The sequence below is a fragment of the Phascolarctos cinereus genome, unplaced genomic scaffold, assembly GCF_003287225.1.
Source record: "Phascolarctos cinereus isolate Bilbo 61053 unplaced genomic scaffold, phaCin_HiC Scaffold_3;HRSCAF=262, whole genome shotgun sequence".
In the NCBI taxonomy this organism is placed as follows: Eukaryota; Metazoa; Chordata; class Mammalia; order Diprotodontia; family Phascolarctidae; genus Phascolarctos; species Phascolarctos cinereus.
In genome coordinates this window covers 78280655-78305255 of record NW_027555736.1, presented here as the reverse complement: position 1 = coordinate 78305255, position 24601 = coordinate 78280655, and the positions used below count along the sequence as shown (strand labels likewise).

General features: G+C 36.4%; 1 protein-coding gene across 1 annotated transcript in view; it reads left to right on the top strand.

The window, feature by feature from the left end:
* PLCE1 (phospholipase C epsilon 1) overlaps positions 1–24601 on the top strand; it is a 339193-nt gene that overhangs the window by 227729 nt on the left and 86863 nt on the right. Inside the window, exons 12-18 of the mRNA XM_020964068.2 lie at positions 2416–2538; positions 2625–2761; positions 5689–5927; positions 6925–6986; positions 7084–7249; positions 10066–10173; positions 23209–23325. Coding sequence (XP_020819727.1) covers positions 2416–2538; positions 2625–2761; positions 5689–5927; positions 6925–6986; positions 7084–7249; positions 10066–10173; positions 23209–23325 — 952 coding nt within the window. The remainder of the gene's footprint in view (positions 1–2415; positions 2539–2624; positions 2762–5688; positions 5928–6924; positions 6987–7083; positions 7250–10065; positions 10174–23208; positions 23326–24601) is intronic.

Sequence of the window (24601 nt, the reverse complement as noted above, 5' to 3'; positions counted from 1 at the left end):
TGCATTCATCTGTTTTCACCTTTGCCATTTATTCATGAAATTACTTTTTTTTTGCCACTAGGAGACATTAGTGTGTCAGCTGGGTGACTAGGAGACCCACATATATCTGGAATACTCAGTTCAGTTTTGAGTAATACATTTTGGGAATGGCATTAATGGGCTAGAGAGCATTCAAAGGAGGGCAGCCAGGATGGGGAGGGGCCCTGAGTTCATGCCATGTGAGGACGGGTTGAAGGAACTAGAAACACTTAGCTTAGTGTGAAAAAAAGAAAACACCTGGGGAGCGGGAGATGTGCCAGCTATCTTGAAGTATTTAAAAGGTAAATATGTGGAAAAGAGAGTGCTCTTCTTTTTTAGGGCCCCCAAGAACACAACCAGAAGCAATAAGTAGAAGTTGTAAGAAGGCAGATATGATATATAAACCAGGATATCTGAGCAGTTTTTTGTTTGTTTGTTTTTAAGTTTCAGCTAATTCAGACAACCTATGTGTTCTGTAGCAGCATGGATTTTAGAGCTAACATAAAGAAAGATCATGTTAATTAATGTTATCAGAAACAATAGTAAGAATGTTTAATTCGATTCCATAAATGTATTAAGTTCCACTCTGTGGAGACTGAGGGAGATAGTAAATTGAGAGGTCCATTCATGAAATGGACATCTGGTAGGAAGATAAGACTCCTATCCTGTCATTGAACAAGTGTAGTCTTTGTCAAAGCAGTTGTTTGACCTCATATTGACCAAAGATCCCAAATTTTACTAGTTTTTAAAAACTAAATTGGCTGAGGTAATCGACAATTTTGACATTGTAGAGATATAGCCATGGGATGATGCAAGGCATGTGTGTGTGTGTGTGTGTGTGTGTGTGTGTGTATTTGTGTATGTCTCTTATTTTAATGTCTTTCTGAGCAGCAAGAAGCACTCTCTTACTTACATCACTTAAAATCTTGCTTACTCATCTGGTCCTAAATCTTTGACAGTCTTGATTATCTGGGGTACATGTAGCAGAGGTTATAGAGAGTCTTATCTGAACTCATGATTGATCTTCTAGACAATTTGTCCTTGACACATATATCTATCTATCTATCTATCTATCTATATATAGATAGATAGATAGATAGATAGATAGATAGATAGATAGATATATAGATAGATAGATATATGTATATTCAACCCTTCTGTGGCCTAAGATGCAGGTAGTTATTATCTGGAGGCAGGTTGTATAATAAGCAGTTCATCATAATTAGCCTAAGAATGATGATACATGTTTATCAATCTTATTATTTCAGGATTTGTCAACATTTTTAGTGCAGATACTAATAATTATGTTGAGAATGACCTTGAAAGAATGTATTATTACCTGAAAGTGGGTCCAAGCCAAATTTCTTATGAAAGTTACAAAAGAGAAGAAAATATTCTTGAATTTTTAGCATGTAAATCATGAAGTTACATGAAATTCCACTTTAATAGAATTGTTCCTTTTGTGTCTTAAATTTTTTAGTATTGAGAGCTTTCCTTCCCTCCTGGGCTGACTTCCTATATCTGAAAGACTGCTGTAAATTACTACTAATAAGAAAAATGATAAGAGAAATGCAAATCAAAACAACTATAAGTTTTGATCTCATAAGGAACAAATTAGCAAAGATCATAAAATCTGAAAGTAGTGTTGGAGAGGCTACCAAAAGACTGGCAGCCTACTCTACTAATGATTGAGTTGTGAATTTGGTCCAATCATTCTGAAAAAAAAATTGGAATTATCCTATAAAGGTGATTAAACTGTCCATACCTTTCCCCCCTACTAGACACATACTAGTTCAAAGATGGTAAGAAAAGTCCCACAAACACCAAAATATTTGTAACAGAATTTTTTGTGGTAGAAAAGAACTGGAAACAACATAGGGACCCATCACTTGCAGAATGATTAAATTGTGTTCCATGGTGGTAATACACTATTACTGAGCCATTAAAAAAAATTATTGAAGTGGTGTGGATTGAAATGAGCAGAAACAAGAAATAAGACACAGGATGACTATAAAACAGAAAGATTCCCCCCAAAATTTGAATGCTTTGTAAATTATAATGACCAAGTTTGGCCCAGAAGAAGAGTTGAAAAGTATATCTCACTCCCTTCATTGTAGAGGGAAGGGACTATGGGTATAAATTATTACATTTTAAACACAATGTTAGCTAGTTTTGCCAGATTGTTTTTTTTTCATTCTGTTTTGGTTTTGGGTTTTTTTTTTAATCTTTGTTACAAGGTCTATCTCACTGGGTCAGGACGGAGGAGGAATATATTTGGAAATTAGTGTGATGTAAAATCAAGAGGCATCAAAAAAACCAAGACTTTTTAAAAGATGGTCTATGCTAAAAATGACAACATCCATGTTTTACATAATCAGAGTGATTTCTTTATTCTAGTACGTGGAGCAGCAGTAGTTGGCATGGCCAAGTCAAAGGTGGACTGAAGGGATTTCAGAATTTCATGGTTTCGGATAGTAACATGAGTTTTGTTGAATTTGTAGAGCTGTTCAAGTCATTCAGGTAGGACATAATTTGTTTTTCTCTCTTTCCACCTCAAAGCTCTTAAGTAACACTAATTATAAAGCATTTATTATTCTTATTCTCAGTGTCCGAAGTCGAAAGGACCTCAAGGATCTGTTTGACGTCTACGCTGTGCCCTGCAGTCGATTGGGCTCTGAGTCTGTCCCACTCTATACGAACCTGAGAATTGATGAAAATACCAGTGGCCTTCAGCCTGATTTAGGTTAGTTCTGTTATTTTTAAATACCCTCAAGATAACAGCACTTGTCCTTACCTGAAAATATTTTAAAATTTAGTAATTAATTCATAGAAAAAGCCAGAAGTTCTATCTCAGGATATCGTTGACATATATGAATTAAAATACTTAAAGAGACAGTGTGATATAGAGGCTGTGTTGGAAGTTAAGAACACCTGTATTCAAATCCCATTTCTAATACTTACAGGCTACGTGACCATGTCACTTATTGTTTCTGAGCTTAAATTTCTTCATCTGTAAAATGAGAATCATGGTAATAATACTACCTCAGCAGGTTGTTGTAAGGTTCAAATATGATCATGTAAATCAAGCACTTTACAAGTTCTAAAGTGCCATGTAAATGTCACTATTATTTGAAGAGTAATACAGTCAACAGCAAAGATCTTTAATGTCATTTAGGCTGCCCCTTGCTATCAATTAGCCAATCATTCAATGAGCATTTATTAAATACCTACAAGGCTCTTGGGATACAGATCCAGAGAATGAAACAATCCTTAACTGTCGGTCTGTAAACCCAGGAAGATCTTACTATCTAATCTCAATCCTGCCCGTAATGATAGTAGTAGTAGTAGTAGTAGTAGTAGTAGTAGTAGTAGTAGTAGTAGTAGTAGTAGTAGTAGTAGTAGTAGTAGTAGTAATAGCCAGCATTTATATGGTGCTTTAAGATTTGCAGAATACTTTACCTATATTATGTCATGACACCCTCACAACAGCCCTGTGAGGCAGCTGCAATTATTTTCCCTATTTTACAGATGAGAGGACTCTGAAAGCACTCAGGTGACTTGTTCAAGGCCATATAGCTGGTGAGTGTCCAAGGAGAGATTCGAACGCAGGTCCCTTCTGACTCCACAGATTCTAGGTCTCTATCTACTGGGGTACCTTGTTGTGATCTCAGTGAAAATAGTGAGAAATTCTTTCCCCTCCATCCTACTTCATAATATATACCTCTCATGTAACAAAGCACTGCACATACAGTATTATCTCTTAATAGCTAAGTCTTTTTTAACCTATTTTAAGCAGGTCCTCTGAGGGACCATTTTGTAAGCTCTTCATCATAGGACACTGGACTTGGAGTCAGGAAGACTTGGGTTCAGATCCCACCTCAGACACTTACTAGCTGTGTAACGTGTAGTAAGTCAGTTATGTAATCTTTCTGTGCCTCAGTTTCCTCATTTGTAAAAGTAAGGGTTTGTCATTGATGGCAGGCAGCAAGCATTCATTAAACACTTACTATATGCCAAGTACTGTGCTCATCAAGCAGAGGAAAGAAATATGAGCAAAAGAAAAGACAGTCTCTGTCCTTGACGAAGTTACATTTTAGTAAGAGAAGATAACACAGAAAAGGCAACTGCAAAGTAGGTGGGAGAGGGTGCAGTACCCATGTGGGGCATGTTGTGAAAGTTCAAAGAGCCAGAAGCTGAGCCAGGAGGGGAACAAAGCATGGCCAGCCTGGGCCCCTTCCCAAAATGGAGGTCCCAATGGGAGAAGGTAGACTGTAGGAGTGAAATAATGTTCCATGGTGAGAAGGCAATGGAAACATGGACACAAAGTTCAGATTGCCTTTTAAGGTCTCTTATAGCTCTAAATCTGTGATCCTGTGATCTTCTTTGGATTGTATTTGAATTCAAGCACAGATACCAAATTGAAAATATTATTTTGCTAAATTAGGGTTGCTTCACAGTTTCTACAAATTATATAGCTATTTATATATCTAGCATTGTGATTTTTTAAATTTGGTCAATGTTCTTACTGACTTATGTAATTTTCAGTCTGCTGTGACTCTTAGATCTTTTTCTCTGAGATCTTCTCATATAATAAGCAGCATGGGAATGTTGTGACTTCTCCCTTGTGCAAAATACTAAGTTGTGTAGAAATTTAACCATGTTCTCATGGACCCAAGGCCATTATGGCCTCACCTCAAACAAAGAATTCACTAATGGTAGGAGTATAAACAGAACCCACACTCATGAATGTGCTCATTCTTTGCTTCTAATAATTTTAGTCATTAATATTTAGTCTTTAAAAAGCATTAAGAAAGCTAGGTTTGTCTGTATTTCCTTCAAGGAGATTCACTTATCTGGATGATGAACATGAGTTTGGGCCAGGTGATTTCTTTGGTCTCTTCAGGCACCATGGAAGGAAGGAAGGGAGCAAACAGTGTTTTACTGAGCATCTGCCATATTCTGTGATTTCATGAAATATGCATAACTGCGTTTTAATGAAGTATATTCATTTTAATAAGGTAGATAAATTAGGAAAGTGAGAGGAACTGATTTTGAGATAGATAGATAGATAGATAGATAGATAGATAGATAGATAGTCTCTACATATGTAAAAATGTACGTGGTTTTCAGTGAATGCCAGAGTCTGTGTTCTGCTAACAGATTCTCACTTTCAGTTCCTAACTCATACTTCTTGCTGTCCAAGTATTTGTAAGATGCTCCCAAAAGAATGTAAGTTCTTCAAGAGCAGGAACTGTTCTGCTTTGTTTATCCTCAATTCCACAGTGCTTGGCATATAGTAAGCATTTAATAAATATTTGTTGAATTAAATTGAAAAATTTGGAGCAGAGGCCCTGTAGTTTTTGTAGAATTTTTCGAGAACTAACATTGCGTTCATTTGGTTAACCAGCTAAAAAGAAACATTCTAGTCTAATGATTCTGTGGATTGAGTCCAAAGCACCCTCTCTCACTTACTACCTTGATGACCTCATATCAGTCACGTACCTTGTCTGGATCTCATTTCCTCACCTTTGCAATGAGAGGGTTAGATGAAATGGTTTCTGAGATCCATTCCAGTTCTCAACCTATGATCTATGAATTCGTCTTCTGAATCAGCTTTGTGAAATTCCTTGGGTATTTCTCTTCAGTTTTAATGTGTTGTTTTTATTCTAGATTTGTTAACCAGGAACGTGTCTGATTTGGGCCTGTTCATTAAGAATAGGCAACAGTTATCAGACAACCAGAGGCAGATATCTGATGCCATTGCTGCTGCTAGTATTGTGACTAATGGTTCTGGAATAGAAAGCACCACACTCGGTGTTTGTGGGGTTGGCATACTGCAGCTCAATGACTTTTTAGTGAATTGCCAAGGAGAACACTACACTTATGATGAGATCCTCAGCATTATTCAGGTATGCGTGTTTGAATCTTTTTTCCCCTGACTCACTAGAGTCTGAGAGGTGTGGGAGGATTTTTTGGGCATTTCTCACCAGTCTTTCTGTTCTTCTCTACAAAGTCCTGCAACTTGAAGGCAAAAATAAAGGACCTCTTAAAGACCAAGCATACATACATGCATACCTTTCATGTATATACCAAGCATACATACCTTTCTTTGTCTCACCTATGCTTAGCGTAATACCTGGCACATAATAGGCACTGAATAAAAGTTTGTTGGCTACCTAACCAGCCTCTAAGCATCTGACTTAATGACTACACGTCCCAGAGAATGTCTTAGTCAATGAGTCTTATAAGTACATGTTAGAAGTGAATTAAAATTCAACCACATTTGGAACTATTTGATTTCATGGTTTGTAAATTAAATTAGCGGGAAAAATCAAAGATTAGCAACCTTACATGCAATAAATTTGGGACTGAGTGTCCACTTCTGTATAATGTGATTGAGTGTGATCAGTCCAGACTCATGGCTGTCTTTGTCACTGATTGACAATCAGCAGTCAGATGCGACAGTGTGATGCAGTAATTGAGATCGATCAGTCAGTTAATAAGTATTTTTAAGGACCTACTACATGCAGTAACTTAAGTGAAATGCAATAAGGGCCTGAACTGTGGTGGTAGCTATATGAATGAAGAGAAGAGATCAAAGTAAGGCTAAAAATTGGGATTACCATGTCTTTCAAAGACTCTGATTTTATTTTTCATTCCTATATACATAATCTCATAATTCTCAGTGTTTTTTAAGTAGAATGTTAATGTAATTAACACATAAAATTTTATTTTCTTTTTTATTAGAATCTTATATTTTACAATACTTACGTTTTAAAATTAATTCAAGTTTTTGGTTCAAAAATTTCACCTTGAATGTAGTGTAGCTTTAAAAATCAGAACATGTGCTATTCATTATACTTATTCTCCTTGTTCCAAATTACATGGTCTTTGTGTCTCCTGCAGAAATTTGAGCCTAGTGTGAGTATGTGTCAGCAGGGTCTAATGTCGTTTGAAGGATTTTCCAGGTAATTGGTTTTTTAATGATTATTTTTTCCTATCTATTAGTTGCATGAAGTTTATTTAACTAAATATTCATGGTAAAATGTAATTGTTTTGACATAGGTTTCTGATGGATAAAGATAATTTTGCTTCACAAAATGATGAATCACTAGAGAATGTTAAAGAATTGCAGTTACCACTCTCCTATTATTACATTGAATCTTCGCACAACACATACCTCACAGGACATCAGCTTAAAGGAGAGTCCTCAGTGGAGCTATATAGCCAGGTACACAGAATTTAACTTAGTTCATGCTTTTCATTAGGAGATTGTTTGTCTAAACCAAAGATCATTTAGCCTGACCTTGGATTCTTTAAACATGTTGCATATTCTAAGCCATTGCATGTCAAGTCTAGGGAAACATGTGTGGGAAAACTGCTTATGTGCACAGTTGTTTCCAGTATTTTTCCTGATCTATACTTAAGCTTTATTCTTTTTTATAAAAGGCATTTATTTTAGATTCATGGCTTTTAAATACTAGTTTGTCTGCCCTACCCTTCTAAAATTAGACTTTCTCATGGGAAAAATATCTAATAGCTTAGCTAAATGTTAAATAAATCATTATATTATAGTGGCAAAATAGAAAAGGGAACTTTAGTAAAATTTGAATCCAAGAATATTGTTTGTTTTGCCTTATAATTTGTTAGACAGTCTATTACTATATTAACTGATTTGGGGGAAAAAAATTGTCTAGAGGAGTCTGCTGCCTCAGTCTTGCTGTGTGATCTTCAGGAACTCTCTTCACCTCAGCTTCTTTATGCTCTCTAGGGTTCCTTCTAGCTTTAAATTATTTGTGATCTAAGGTTTATTCACATAAAGTCATCTAATATATAATTATGTATTCCAAACCTGACTTTCCCATTAACTTTCTTTATAAAATTAAAGGCTGTATTGTGAAAGAGGGAAAAAAATTCCTAACACGCCAAACCAGAGCTGACATGTCCCACCTCTAACCTCTATATTGGGCTGACCCCTAGCCACATGCTGATGTTTGCCCTAGGCATTCAACCCCCCAGTTACCAAAGGAAACCAAACTACCTCCCCACTGTGAATTAATTAATCAAGGCTGGTATTCCTGCCTAGTAGTAGTACAGGTGGCTGTCATCTATAAGATAAAGTGACTATCTCTTGCTGTTTTCCATTTATGCTATTACTTCTTCTTCCTCCTTCTTCTGAATGTACTGAGGGTTCTCTTAAGACTAGCATTACTAAATGAAGCAACTGTGATAGGCCCCTGAAGAAACCCTGCTTCAGTAGTGTTGGTGGTCAGCTTTTACATTCCTGAATTGTGATTCCTATGTGCCCTACTTCTGGGCAGGGCTCAGCTAGCACTGGTTGAAGGGAGACATGCTGGGTCAGCTATGTTCCTGAGGACAGAGTGATTCTTTTACAAGGCAGCGCTGGTTTGCATGTGAAAGGCCAGACCTGGCCTAGTTGAGGCATTTATAAGTCAATGATCTAGAATGCTCTTTCGAGGTTGTCTTTCATTAACCTCCTAACTAAATTATATTTTTTTGATTTCCTACTTACTTGCCCCAGTAAAAGCAAAATAAAAAACGGAAAATACCAGTCACACATGGGTTTGGTGCTTCTTATGTGCTTAATAAAAATCTGTTCAACAAATAGAATGGAAGTGCTATATTCAGCACTCTACCACAGCTTCAGGGTAGAGGGATCCGCATGTTTCAGGCATACCATTTCCAAAAGCTACTTTTAGCCCAAAGTCTAGGGAAAAGAAAGAAGTGACACTCACCCCTGTAGCCTTAGTCAGTTTTTAAGAGCTTAGTTGGGTGAAGTAAATAGAATAGCAAAAAGCAAGATTTATGTGGACATCAAAATTTCATTGCAATATCTCTGAGCAACAACTCTAGCCTTAGGATTAGACTTTTCTTAACATGAGAAGAGATATCATTGACATTGATCAGCTATCTCATTCAATACAAGCTCATTCTCTAATATAAAAATAACATTCCTATGAAAATTGTTGTACCCTCAAAGCCAAAAGCATTCTCAATAAGAGCTGTACTTTGTGAGGAGATCCTTGAAGTGCATATTCTAGATTCTTCTTCAGGATTGACTGGCAAAGAAGGGAACTTTGGGCATTACTATTATTCTCACTCTAAAATCAATGCAGCTACTTAACTAGCTGAAGAGATTAATTCTACATGTTGTACAATTTATTATACTCTTTAAGTGAGCCAGCCAGATCCAATTAAATATAAAGTCCTATACTTTACATTTAATATTGCATTTGAGCTCTGAAGATCATTTGTTATATAAAATGACAATATTAATCAACAGTGTGATAGGGCAGTCAAAAAAAGCTAATAAGGACTTGCACTACTCGGGGAGTCATAGCTTCCCTGGCCTACATAGACCACATCCAAAGTACTGTGTTCAGTTGTGGGCATTGTATGTTGATATGCTGGAGAGTATTCAGAGAGCAGCCGGGATGGCAAGAACCTTGAGTTCATGCCACATGAGGGTCAGCTGAAGGAATTAGAAGTGTTTACTCTGGAAAAGAGACAACTTAGGACTTGACAAGTTAAGACCATCTTCAAGAGGTTGAAGGCTGGAAGGTTTTGAATGGGGTCTGAATGTGGAAGATGGATTAAACTTGTTTCATTTGGCCCCAGAGGGCAGAACCAGAAGCAGTGGGCAGATAGGGGCTTCAAAGAGCTAGATTTAAGCTCGATGTCAGAAAAGCTTTCTAACAGTTAGAGGTATACAAAAGTAGAACGAACTGCCTGGAGAGGCATTCAGTTCCCACTCATTGAAGATCTTCAAGCTGGCAATATGACTGCTTATCAAGGCATGTCGAACTGTCAGGGGGAGTCTTCTTCAGGTATGGATTGGGCTACATGACTGATGAGTTTCCTTCCTGTTCTGAAATTCCCTGATTCTGTGATATGCTGAGTTTGGGTTTTATCTCAACTGAAGTTCTCACATGAACTAGTTTGCTCATCTGTAAAATGAACAGACTGAATTGGGTGATGTTGAAGATACCTTCCAGTGCTAAATCCTGTGGTTTTATAATCTTACAGGTCCTCTTGCAGGGCTGTCGGAGTGTGGAATTAGACTGTTGGGATGGTGATGATGGGATGCCAATTATTTATCACGGACACACACTCACTACCAAGATTCCCTTCAAGGTGAATTCTTTGTCATCATCTTCAAATGAAGTCACAGAAAATTTCATCCATTTACACCGTTTTTAAACATACACTACAAAATACTATCTTTGGTTATTCATTAGATAAAAGCATTGCTGCAATTTTAAAATTATATATAAATAGCAGCCTACATTCTCAAGTATTCGTTTAAGAATCAGGAATCTTGGTTTCTATTGAATTATGGAATTATGGTAAGATGATTTCAATACATACATATGACATCCAACTATAAAATAATAAATCATTCTATACTCTGTATATCATGCACAAGAAAATCTCTCATCACTTTATAGTTACATCTCAAATGTAAGTTTTAGATAGTTCATGTAATGTGTTTGCAGACTTTTGTTTTCTAGAATGTTAGATTGCATTATGTATCCATGAGACATAGGTGATAATTTTTAGACCTGCTTTGAGTGTGAAGACTCTGACCGGAGTACATGTTTTCTTTTCCTTTATAGTAATAATTATCCACCTTAAGATGCTTTTCTTATATTTTTACATGTGCAAGTTCTAGTTCCATAACTAGCATTTAAGTGTCCTGAGAGCAAAGATTGTATTTATACCTCTATAAGCACAGGGCCTTTGCACACTGTAGAAACTCAATAAATAATTGGTGATGGGTCAAGATCAGAAAAATAATAATTCTTTTTTATGGTATATAAATAGAATTTGTTGCAATTATCACCTAATTTTGAGGAGTCAGAGGATAATAAATGATCATAGATTTAGAGTTGGAAAAAACTTTAGGAGTTATCTAGTCAAACCCACTAATCTTACAATGAGAACAGTTTGAGGCCCAGAGAAGTGAAGTGATTCATTAAATTCAGATCTTGATTCTGCTCTTTACTTTGTTTGTAATAGTAGCCAAATCACTTCACCTTTCTGAGTCTCACTTTCCCCCTATATAAAATGAAGGGTCTAGATTACCTCTAATGTCAATTCCCAGCTCCAGATCAGTGATCCTATGATGCATTTAAAAAGGGAACCTGATTGACCAAAGAGCAAGTCTAAAGTTATTTGTTAGCCTGGGGTGAGGGAGAAGGCTCTTCATAAGCAAAGCACCTACTGTTACTAAAGTATATACCACCACCGTGCCTTTTGCCTCCAGCTCACACTCATGAACCCCTCCCTGCCATGCCTTCAGAAGGCAACAGTATGTTATAGAATACATTTGTCTATTCCATCTTGAGCTTCACCCCAGGTAGGTCATATATAGTCTTTGAGTAGAGTCTGGGTACCATTCTACCCCCTTTATTAGTCAAACACAGTTAGATTTCAGAAAACTTTGGAGCAAAGATGTTTCTCTTTTCATAAGGGAGAGCAAACAAACAAACCCAGAAATCAATATCTCCATCAATAAGTATGGTCCACAGGCTGATTGCTTGAATATTCTGTTTCTCCAAAGATGAATAATTGTGCTCATGCCTGTGCTTACCACATTCATCCCAGCCCACCCTATGCACATTGACCCATAGGTTACTGTGACATTTCTGTATCTGTAATGTACTGTGTTGTGGTATCCATTTATCCATTTCTATATATAGTTAGTCTTTTTTTTTCCAGTGTGGACGGTTAGCACCTGTGACACCGAGCCAATTGTCAGATTGTTCACAGATTCCAGCAGGAACATGAGAATGTGTACCTAGGTTTTGTCACTTTACTTACATTAATTAAGAATAAAATAGCCACTCACTAAATTGGGAAGCCTGTACAAAGGAGATCTCAATAAGAATGTTTTCTATGTAGATAATCACTGGGTACGCTGCACATGCCCTCCTATTTAATGACACAGGAGTTTCTGAGATGCCCCAACATCCTAGACTTCTGCTATTTCCTCCACTATTTTTGCTGACCACCAAAGAACCAACAGAAACAACTCCATGTAATTCTGCGCCACTGCCCCCCTTCCACCTGAAATGTACTTTCATTTTAAAATCAAACAGTTACTCTGCATTTTTCCCACGTGTTTGGAGCTAGTTCTTCACTCATGATAATTCCCTGTGCATCTTAACACCTGGGCTAAAGCCCCTAAAAGAATTTAATTATTTGAGTTTTCCCTTGGGGTTCAGAGGTCCCCCTCTTTTCAGTTTTGACACATATTTAAATCAAATTTCCCCCATCAGGCTCCTGTAATCTATAAAGCACTAACCCTAGCTGATATATGACAATACAGGATGCTTCTCACTCGGTCCTAGAAAATGAAGCTTTGTCTAGGTCTATAATACATAATCCATTCTCTCTCTAGACTCTTGTGTGGCATGCTTAGTGGATCTAGTCATGGTTAGGCTAGGCCTGATTTTCCATGTACCCAGCTCTATTCACTCCCAGAATGTGTTCTTCTAGAGTTCAGCCATACTGAGACAGATTTGATTCTTTATTCCTTTCATTCAGTGATGGGATACCTGCTCTAAGAGTGCTTCTTACCTTAGCATTTTCTGTTCACAGATTTGTTCATAGAGGAGAAAACCCTATGGCCTCATACAGTGGATTATTATCCATGCAAATGATGATACTTTAGCCCAGTTTGTTACACTAAATTGCACGTCTTATGACATTGTTCTTTAGGGTATGGCTTATCCTACCTATTGTTCACTCCTTTTCATTCTCTTTTACTAGATCATCTTTTATCTTTATCCTCCCTAAGCAGGGAGTCCCTCAAGGCTTTTTCATGGACCCTTTTTTCTTCTCACTCTTCATTCCCTTCCATAGTGATTTCATCGGCTCCCATGGGTTCAGTTATCTCTATGAAGATGATTTCCATGTGAGCATAACTAGCCATACTCCATGGTGCAGGAGAGAAAAAGCATTAAATCTGTAGTCCCAGGACCTGAGTTCTAATTCCATACCTGCTAGCCATTACTCATATGATGTCAGGCAACTCCGTTAACCTCTCTAGGCCTCAGTTTCTTCATCTATAAGTAGGTTGAACTAGATGACCTCTAATGTCAATGCCAACTCTAGATTTATGATCCTAATCTCTCTTCTTGACTCCATTCTTACATAATCAGCTGCCTGCTGGACATTTCTGCCTAGATATATCTCAAACTCAACATGGCCAAGTGAAACCTAACCTCACCCCTCCATATCGAGCTGTCACCAGATAGCTTCATCCCATCCAAATGTCTGACAAGGACACTGGGACCTAGAAAGAGGAGGCATCCTGCCATTTTTCCTGCCTCTGCCCACATATCACATTTACCCACCCTCACTCCTCTGCTTTTTACTCTTTCTTAGGAAATAGTGATTAGTAACAATCATCTGCAAAATGGATCAGATCCTCTCTGAATCCCTGTAATTCTGAATCATAGAAGCCCTTCCCTAGCCATGACCCCTGACTCCCTCTTCTACTTTTGTATTAGCCTTGTCCATCAACAGTCAGTATCCAGCTCTATCCTCCACTTCTGTTATGATCTGTGGAACTTTTGTTCTGTTTTTTATTATATTGTTCCCTAAATCCACTCCTCTTCCCATTTTCCCTTTTTCTACAGAAAGAAAATCACCATTTTTTTACTTACTCAGGTTCAAGATCTAGGGATTTTCCTTGACTCTTCATTCTTCCTCACTCTCCATATACAATGAGTTGTCAAGTATTGTTGATTGTCCTCAACATCTTTTGAAATCTCCTCTCTACAGTCTTCCAGGCCCTCAAACAGTCATCTCTAAAATCCATCTTCTTTACAGATGTCAAATAGATATTGTCACTTCCATGCTGTGCTAATTGTGGAAGAAAAAAGGCCTTAACATAGTGAGGTAAATAAAAATAAACAAGCTCTCCTCCTTCTCTCCCCCAAAGAAAAGACCTCAATTAAATCTACTCCACTAGAGAAGAACAACCTCAGATTTAAGTGAGGATTTTTTTAAAAGGCCTCTCCTTCCTTTCTCTGCTCATACAAAGGAAAGGATTTCAAATAAGGTCTGTTGCTAGAGAAGAGAACTTTGGTGTTCATAGTAAAGGAAAATGGACAAGTCAAAATCTTAGGGAGATTCTGACCTAAAGAAAGACTCCTGAGGCAAAGGAATGATCCTCACCTTGATCTGATCCCCAGAGTTGGGGAGACCTAGAACTCAACTTCTGAGGCACCACCAACAAAAATGAGGAAACAAAAAAAATAATAGTAAAGAACTTTTATGATGCCAGGAATGACCAAAACACAAACCCAGAAGAGAAGAATAACTCAAAAATATCTACAATCAAAACCTCAAAGAAAAAAAAAAACAACTTGCCCACAAAAACAAATAGAATCCTTTGAAGAAATTATGTAATAATTTTTAAATGATATTATAAAAGAAATACAGCTGTTGAAGAGAGATTTGGGGAAGGGATCAACAAATTAACAGAAGAGGTACAAAACTTTAGTAAAGAAGTCCCTAAAAATCAGAATGGACCAAATACAAATTAACAACTTCAGGAGACAGAATTCTTAAAACAAAGTCAAAAGAATGAAAAATAGAGGAAAATAAAAGATATTGTATCAAAGTTAACTGACATTAAAAACATAATAATAATAGCTAACATTTATATAGCATTTACTATGTGCCAGGCAGAGTGCTAAGTACTTTACAATTATCTCATTTGATCCTCACAACAACCTTTAGAGTAAGGTGCTATTATCATCCCCATTTTATAGATAACAAAACTGAGGCTAACAGGTTGAATGATTTGCCCAGAGTCACACAGATTGTAAGCGTCTGAGGCCAGATTTCAGCTCAGGTCTTCATGTCTCCAGGTCATGCATTCCATCTACTCTACTACTTTGCTGGCACAAATCAAGGAGCGATAACATAAGAGTTACAAGCTTACCTAAAATACGTGACCAAAAAAAGAATCTTGGCATTATATTTCAAGAAATCATTCAAGAAAATTGCCCGGATATATTAGAACAAGGTGACAATGTGACACTAGAAAGAATACACTGATCATTTCCTGAAAGAAACCTCAAAATGAAAACTCCCAGGAATGTCATTGCAAAAATACAGATGTGTTTTAAAAGATGTGTTTAAAAAAAAAAAAAAAGGTGCTACAAGCAGTCAGAAATAAGAACTTCAAATATTGAGGAACCACAGTCGGAATTGCCCAAGGTTGATCAGCTGTCACAATAAAGGACTGGAGAAAATAGAAGGAGATATTCCAAAAGGTAGTAGATAAAGGTCTACAATCAAGCATACTTTCCCAGCAAAATTGAGAATAATCTTGCAAGGAGAAAAAATGGATCTTCAATAAATCAGAACTTTCAAACAATCTTGATGAGGAAACCAGCACTGAAAAGGAACTTTGAATTTGTATACAAACTAATATGTAAGAGAAAAATTAAAAGATATGTACAAGTAAACAATCAGAAGGCACTTTGTTAGAATTAAGTGTTCACATTCTAATGGAAAGGGGAAAGTTAAAAGGATTCTTTCAGAATTCTGATTGTCAGAAGTGATCATGGAGGGGGTCAGTTGAGACAGAAGATTTATAAATAGTTTTATGTTTTGAAAATGCTGTTAAAAAAAAGAAAGAAAGGGGAGAGAGGAAAGGATACGTTAGAAGATAATGGGAAGAAAGATGAAGAAACCTGTTAACACACATAACTAGAGTGCAAAAAGAAAACTATATATAAATGTGGAAGGAGTGGTGGAAGTAGGTGTCATTAGAATTTCACTTCATATAGGAAAACATTCGACTCATTAAAGCTACAGATAGGAAGAGGAAGAAGGAAAAAGAAATATAAGAGGGAGGGTAAATTCATGGAGGGATTAGTCATAAACAAAAACTGTTGAGAGGATAGTGAGGAGAAGGTTAAAAAAAAAGAAAGAGTAACAACTTGAAATAAATAGGGAGCCAGTAATATAGGAAGAAGAAGCATGAGAATAGTATAGAGGGAACTTGTAATTGGGGGAAAATAAAAGATTATATAGTTGAGTTTTTAAAAATGTTCTATAAATGTTATCTGTTTCTGTGTAATGAAAATATGAAAATTTTTTAAAATTTTAAAAAATACAGAGGGAAATAAACAATTAACTATTATAACTGAGAAGGAATTAAATGAACTCACCCATTTAGCAGAATAGATTAGTAAGCAAAATTCAACAATATATTATTTACAAGAAACATGCTTGTAGCATACAGATTCATATAGTTGAAAATAAGGGGTTGAAACAAAATCTTTTATGCTTCAGTTAGACAACAGTAAAAAAAAAGTAGGGGTATCAGTTTAATTTCAGACATGGAAATAGCAGAAATAAACTTAATTAAAAGTAATGAAGAGGGAAACTACATTTTGCTGGAAGGTATCAGATGATAAATGGATTTCAGTGCTCAACACATATATTCCCAATGGTTTAACTTATAAATATTGGAAAAAATTAAGTGAATTATGAGGAGAAATAGACAGTAAAACTTTATTAGTGAGGGGAACCTCAAACTACCCCTCATAGCTTTAGATAAGTAGTCAAAAATAAATGAAAATTAAGTTAAAGTCCTGAATAGAATTTTAGGAAAATTAAACATAATAGACCTCTGACAATTATTGAATTGAAATAGAAAGAAATATACCTATTTCTGAGTTTTTTATGGCACATTTACAAAAATTGAACATCTTAAAACAGAAATACCTTACAAACAAAATCAAAAAGACCCAAATAGTTTACTTATTCTTTACTGATCACAATGAAATAAAAGGTACGTTAAGTGAAGAGCCTCTGGAAAAGTATTAAAAGTCAACAAGAGACTAAGTAACTTAATCCTAAGTAGTTGGTAGATAATAAAATGATATTTCATTAAAGGTGACAATAAGATAATATACCAGTATTTTAGGATACAGCCAAAGCAGTCCTGAGGAGAAAATTTATATCTTTAAACACTTGTATTAAAAATAAGAGAAAGAATGGATCAGTAAATTGGAAATGAGCAAAAATGCTAGGAAACCAATAAATTTAAAACTCTCATTAAATATCAAGATAGAAATCCTGAAAATCAAAGGTGAGATTAACAAAAATGAAAGCCAAAAAGGAGTTGAATTAATAAATAAAGCAAGGAATTGCTTTTAAAAAATTAAGTATTTACTAATTTGATTAAAAATAAAGAGGATAGCCAAATTGCCAGTATCAAAAATGAAAATGAATTGACAAATGAAGAAGAAATAAAGGATGTTATTAGAATCTATTTTACCCAACTAAAAGCTAATAAAACTGACAAATTAAATAAATGAGTATTTACAAAAATATAAATACTAAAAACTAACAGAACAAGAAATAGAAAATTAAAACAACTCAGTATCAGAGAATGAAATTGAACAAGCCATAAGTGAACTTCCAAAGAATGCTATGACCACATGGATTCAAAAGGAAATTCTATCAAACATTCGAAGAACAATTAGTTCCAATATTACATATACTGTTTTCGAAAATTATTCTTAGGATATCCTTCCAAATTCCTTTCACAGTGCAATATGATTTTGATACATAAACCAGGGACAGCTGATAGAAATAAAGTATAGATACAGAGCCTCAATGGATGTAATTGCAAGTTTTTCAAATAAAATATTAGCAAAATGGTTAAAACAACATATCATGAAGACTATGCATCTTAATCAGATGAGCTTTTGCCAGGAATGCAATGTTGGTTTAATATTAGGAAAGCTATAAAATTAAATGACAATCTTAATAACAAGATCAACAAATATCATATGATTAAATCAATAGATGTAGAAAAAAACTTTAGAAAAAAAATGCCACACACATTTCTGTTAAAAAACTAGGGATTGATAGACCTTTCCTAAAAATGATAAAGCATATATCTAAAACCAAGAATGTCCTTTATATGTCATGTACAAGAATCCTTTCCAGTAAAATCATGAGTGAAAGAAGGACATCCATTGTCCTCATTTCTGTTTAAATACTGGCTGCAGGTAGCAATAAAATAAGAAAAAGATATTGAGGGAATAAGCATAAGTAAAGAAGAAGCAAATTTATCAGTTTTGTAGGTGTGCTGAAGATGATTTACTTAAAGAGCCCTACTCAGCTAAAAATTAATTGAAACGATAAATAACTTCAGCAAACTTGCACACAGACCACCAGCATCTTATACAATGCCAATAAAATCTAGCAGGAAGAGCTAAAATGAGAAATTTCATTTAAAATAATACCGTGTTTATGAAATATTTAGGAGTCTACCTTCAAAGATACACACAAGGACTATATGAATATAGCTACAAAGCACTCAGACAAATATAGACAAACCTAAATAATTGGAAAAACAGGAGGAGTCAACATAATAAAAACAACAATACTACCTAAATTGATTTACCTATTTAATTCCCTGTTAAACTACCAAAAGATAGCTTAATAGAACTATAAAAAATAATAACAAAATCTCATGGAGGCAAGGAAGGGCAAGAACCTTAAAGGAAAATCATGAAAAGGAGTAGGAACAAATGGGTCCTAGCAGTACCAGATCTCTAACTATACTGCACAGCAGTAATCTTCAGAACAGTTTGGTAGTGGCTGAAAAATAGATCATTCAGTGAAACAACTCAGATATACAATATACAGAAGCAAATACCCTAGTGTTCACTAAATACCAAAAGGCCAGCTACTGGGAGTAGGACTTGCTTTTTAATTAAAAAAACTGCTGGGTAAATTGGACAGCATTGTAGTAGAAACTATAGTTAGACCAGTACTTCACACCTTATAGCAGGATAAGTTCCAAATGGACGCATACAGAAAAAAGTTACCTATCATATCTGGGGATTGAAGAGAAATTCATGAACAAATAAGGGAGAGAGATGATTACAAAAGATGAAATGGATAATTTCGATTACATAAAATTAAAAAGTTTTTTTTTTCATAAAGCCAAGGCAACTAAAATTAGAACCAGGTAGGAGACAGAAACAAAATGGTGAAGAAATACAGTAAGCTCACCTCCATCCCAGATATAGGCAGAGCCCAACATTGCCGTCAAGTCCAAAGTCAGGAACCATGCAGGAAGAAAGTGCAAGCAATAACAACAACAAAAACCCCATCGTAAAAAGCTGTTACAGTGAGAGGGACACTTACAATACAAACCCAGAAGAAGATAATGACTCCAAAATAGTTACAAGTAAAGCTTCAGAGAAAAACAGCATGGAACCAATTTCAACTAGAACTCCTCAAGTAAATGAAGCAGATGTTTAAAAGAAGAGTTAAACATGTTTTTGTTAAATAAATGGAATAAGAGTACCAGAGGAAAAAATAGAAAAGAAATGAGAGCTGTGGAAGAAAGAATTGGAAAGGGAATTGATAGCTTGGCACAAGAGGTACAAAAGCCTTAACTAAGCAACAAACTCCCTGAAAATTAGAATGTATAAAAATAGCAGCCAGTGACTTCATAGGACAACAAGAAATATTAAAACGAAGTCAAACAACTGAAAAATAGAAGAAGAATTGAGATATAGCAAAAAAAACTGACCTGGAAAACTGATCAAAGAGAAAGAATTTAAGAATCATTGAACTGTTTAAATGCCATGACCAAAAAAAAAGAGCTTAGACGTTATATTTCAAGAAATCATAAAACTGCCTAGGTCTCTGAGAACCAAAGAGAAAAGTAGAAATAGAAAGAATCCACTAATCACCTGAAAGTAACCTCAAAATGAAAACTTCCGGTAACATGATAGCCAAAATCCAGAGTTTCCAGGTCAAAGAAAAAATGCTGCAAGTAGTCAAAAAGAAAGAATTCAAGTACTGAGGAGCCACAGTCAGGATCTCGCACACACACACACACACACACAACACACACTCCACACATAGAGTCAGGATCACCCTCCACTCTCAAGGAATGGAAGCTTGGAACACAGTTCTCCAGAAGGCAAAAGATCTAGGCTTTCAGCCAAGTTTAACTAAGTCCATAAAGCTTGATATAATCCTCCAGAGGACAAAATGGGTCTTTAATGAAATAGAGGATTTCCAGCATACCTGATGAAAAGACCAGAGTTGTGTAGATGTATTTGATGTTCAAACACTGGGGTCAAGAGAAACATAAAAAAATAAATACAAGTGAACGATCATAAGGATTAAACAAGGATAAATTCCTTCTAATATGGGGAGATGATACATATCCCCATCATCAGAAGTCATAGGGGGAGTCTAATTAGACAGAAGACTTAAGAGTGTTTCTCTCATGACTTGATCTCACAAGAAGAATGGAAAGGGAAGGGAAGAGGAATACACTGGGAAGAATATTGCACGCACTTTCAGATGAAGTCACTCTATTGTCAATTTTGCTGAATTGTTTTACTGTCTTACAAGAGATTCTACATAAGTTGGGGTGATTTGTAAGTGTCTCTAATATAAAAATAAAATGTGAATAAAAATAAAAACAAAAAAATGAGTTTTTAAAAAGAAGTGTCAGTTACTCCTCATTGCCTTTAGGATAAGATAAAAACTCTTCTTTTCGCTTTTTAAAGCCCTTCCCGATATGATTACAGTAGGCCTTTCCAGGCTGATGACACATCTTCATGTCCTCTATGATTCAGTCAGCCTGAGCGCTATGTTCCTGTACACCACAGTACATCGCCTATCTATGTCCCTTTACATAGGCTGTCCGCCATGTCTGGAATGTGCTCTCCCCAAACTTCTACTTGTAGGAATCCCTTCCTCCCTTCAAAGCTTAGCCCAAGTTCTGCCTTCCCTAAGAAGCCACTCCTGATTCCCCCAGTTGTTGGTACCCATCAGCTTTCTGAATATTTACTTAGTGGATGTTCTGTCTTTATCGGCATATATATTGTATCCCCCTTATAGATTGTAAGCTCCTTGAGACAGGTACTCTCAGTTTTGCATCTCCAGCAGTTAGCACAGTGCTTGATACATAGTAACAAATGTTTATTGTTTAATTGATTCCCCACTCAACCCACATTCCCCCAAATATCCCTATCTGCTCTAATATATTATGTGTTCCCAATTATTTACATGTTACCTATGCCACTAGACTGTAAGCTCTTGCGGGTAGATACTATTTTTGCCTTTCTTTGTATACTAAGTGCCCAGCACACAGTAAGTATTTAATAAATGCTTATAGATTGATTAGTTGGTTGAGGATACTACCACTTCTCAATCATCTACATTTGGATATTACCCTTGAGCCTACCCTTTCTCCTACTCCTTATATTCAGTCAGTTGCAAAGTCTCTTCATTTCTATCTCCATAACATCCCACCCCCTTTCTTCTCTTTCCATTCCTTTCTGTAAATCTCCTTTACATATCTGATAGAATACTGTTTCTAAGTCATAACTCTGACAATGTTACTCCCCCTGTCAGAAACCTTCAGTGGCTTCTTATTACATTGAGAATAAAATGCCGACTCTTCCACCTAGCATCAAAGGCACTCCACAATCTTCCTCTTAGAGGCAGTTAAGTGTTACCACTGGAGTCATGAAGATCTGAGTTCAAATCCAGCCTCAGACACTTAACTAGCCGTGTCACCCTGGGCGAGTCCCTTCACCTTGGTTTGCCTCAGTTTCCTCATCTGTAAAATGAGGATAATTGCACCCACTTTGGACTGTTTTGAAGATCGAATGAGATAGTAATTGTAAAGTACTTAACACAGTGCCTAGCATGTAGAATGCTTCTTTCCTCTACTCCTCCCCCCAACTTACCTTGCCAGCCTTATCTCAGATTACTCCCCCTCATGCTGTCTACATTCCAACCAAACTGGGCTGCTAATTGTTCCCTGAGCTCAGCATTCTGTTTTCCACCTCTTTGCATTTGTACAAATCATGCCCCATTCTCTGCCTCTCTGAATCCTTATCCTCCTTCAAGGCTCAGCTCAGGTGTCCTCTACTAAGTGAAACCTGCCCTGATCCCCCCCAGTTGTTAGCACCCTTGGCCTCCTCAAGTTAGTTTATATGTCTGCTCCAATGACTTACCTGTGTACATGTCACATCCATCCAGGAATTGTATGCTCTTCAAGGGCAGTGACGACTTGCTTTTTCTGTCTAAGACAGTGCCTTCTTACATGGTAAGCAGCTAGCTGCATGGTGGATAGAGTGGTGAACTTGGAATCAGGAAGGCCTCAGTTTGAATCTGCCTCAGACACTAGCTGTGTGCCTCTTGGCAAGTCATTTAACCTCTTTATTTCTTCTTCTGTAAAATGGGAATAATAAGAACACACGTCACGGTGGTGTTTTGAGGATCAAATGAGATATATTTCAAGTGCTTTGCAAACTTAAGATATTAATATTATTATTAATAAGAAGTTCTGTTGAAGTTGTTAAATAGTCAGTTCATGCATTCATCTTAGCCAAATGACTGAATGCATAGTAGACTCCACAAAACTGCCCAGAAATTTCCAAGGCTTCCAAAATTTCTTTAGTCACTTTGGCAGTGAAAGCCAAGTTCTTGTCTAACCCTCCATAGGAGTAACTCACCGCTAACAGAAGAGATCCCAAAGGATTTGAGCACTATCAGCCTCATCCTCCTTCCCTTTCCTGTTGATACTACCTTTATCACCACTACCACCACCACCACCCCGTGGGTATAGGGATCTGCTGCCACCAGAAACCACTTCCTATGGTTATGGTAGTATGTGCTAAAGAGTTTTTGCCAAGAGGGACTCTCCTACCCTAATACCAGTAAATACTTTCAGTGCTATACCCTTTGAACTACTTTGAAGATAGTCAGATGATGGCATTGGTATTTCACTGCAGATTTCTACGTCCGATTTAACTCCTTAGCTATGATAAAAAAAAAATTTAATAAATGTTTTTAAGGAAATATGTGCATAGAAAGAGCTGATACTTTACTTAATTGCAAAATGAAATTCAGTGGTTTGATACACTTGGGTATATATAATAATCCACATTGAGACAACATCTATTTGAGCTGACAATTTAAATGCCTCACAAATTAAATACATTAGTGTTTATACATATCTTGTTCCATATGACATTATGCATTTTTCTTAGTGTGTGTGTGTGTGTGTGTGTGTGTATTATATGCTTCATATGTGCTCCCAGAAAAAAAAATGCACGTATTCTCATATTTTGGCTCTCATAGGAAGTAATTGAAGCCATTGATCGCAGCGCCTTCATCAACTCTGACCTGCCTATCATAATATCTATAGAAAATCACTGTTCATTGCCTCAGCAACGAAAAATGGCAGAAATTTTCAAGGTGAGTGCTAAGTTAAATGGCAGAAGAATATCATGACACCCTTCTTGTCAATATCACTGAGATTTTTCCTGAATTAAGTAGCTATACACAAAACTTACACACAGTTTGCGGTATCTTAGAACCCTAAAAACTGCCACAGGTGGGATAATAATTGGAACTACACTGGAACTTTTCTTGACTGTGACCAAGAGTTTGGAATGATCTGAGGAAATTCAGAGTAGTCTTGCAATGTCTTATTGCCAGTCAGAATGCTCAGTAGGCAAAGAAGACCAAGACTTTCCCTGTACAGTCTCAGGCTTCTAATATATCCCTAGATGAACCTTTGAAATTTAGAGATACCTAAAGTATCAGGCATGCTAAGATGTAGTCCCTCCATTTGAAGGGAATGGGGAAAGATGGCTAACTTATTATTACTATAATAAATTCTTTAGAACCTAACAAATTTATAAATATGGAATAGGAAAAGAACCCAAATATAGATGCAGTAGGGGTATGCTATGCCCTTGGCTATAGTACATTTACTCCCTGCCTCCTGGCTAACTAACTGGTTGGTCCTACTTGCAGAATCTTTGAAGGTAGAAAGAAGGAAAGAGCTGACAAGATTGGCATTTGACCAAGGGAAAGTAATGTAGTTTAGAAAGGCTGAGGTATAATTTCTTAAGGAGAATACACACAAGAAAGAGAGAAACAACATGCTATCTGCTTAAAACCAGGTTGTGTTTTACCACAACCACCTTCTCTTGCAGTAAGACTTCTAATATTGAGTCTGTGACCTTGAGATGTGAGTTCACATACTGGTAGATTTATGCAACAGCAAGAGAAGCTAGAGGCATGAGAGAACCGTGCCATACATAGAGTGCACAGTGTAGACATGAAACTACATGCTTTTCCCATCTTGCCACTTAAGTTTGTGGTTTGGAGCTCCTGAGTTTTAATTTGCCTGCCAAACCAAAGTAGGTAGTTGCTTGGTCTAGGAAGAAGACATGGTCACCTAAACTCCACAAGTACTTTAATGCATTCACCTTTATTCCTTTTCTTAGTTGTGTGAGCAAACTCTGTTGAAACACAGCAGGGATAGGAAAATAAATGGAAGCACCATGAACCAAGAATCTAATTGGATAAATGCACTCACACAGAAATCCTTAGACTAATGAGACAGGGGCAGAGCTAGGGAAGATAGGTAGCTATCTTTCTGAAAACCATCAAGGGATTGGTATGACCCCAGAACACTATGTGGTGTTCGTTAGAGTACATAATCATAGGAAACGATAGACTG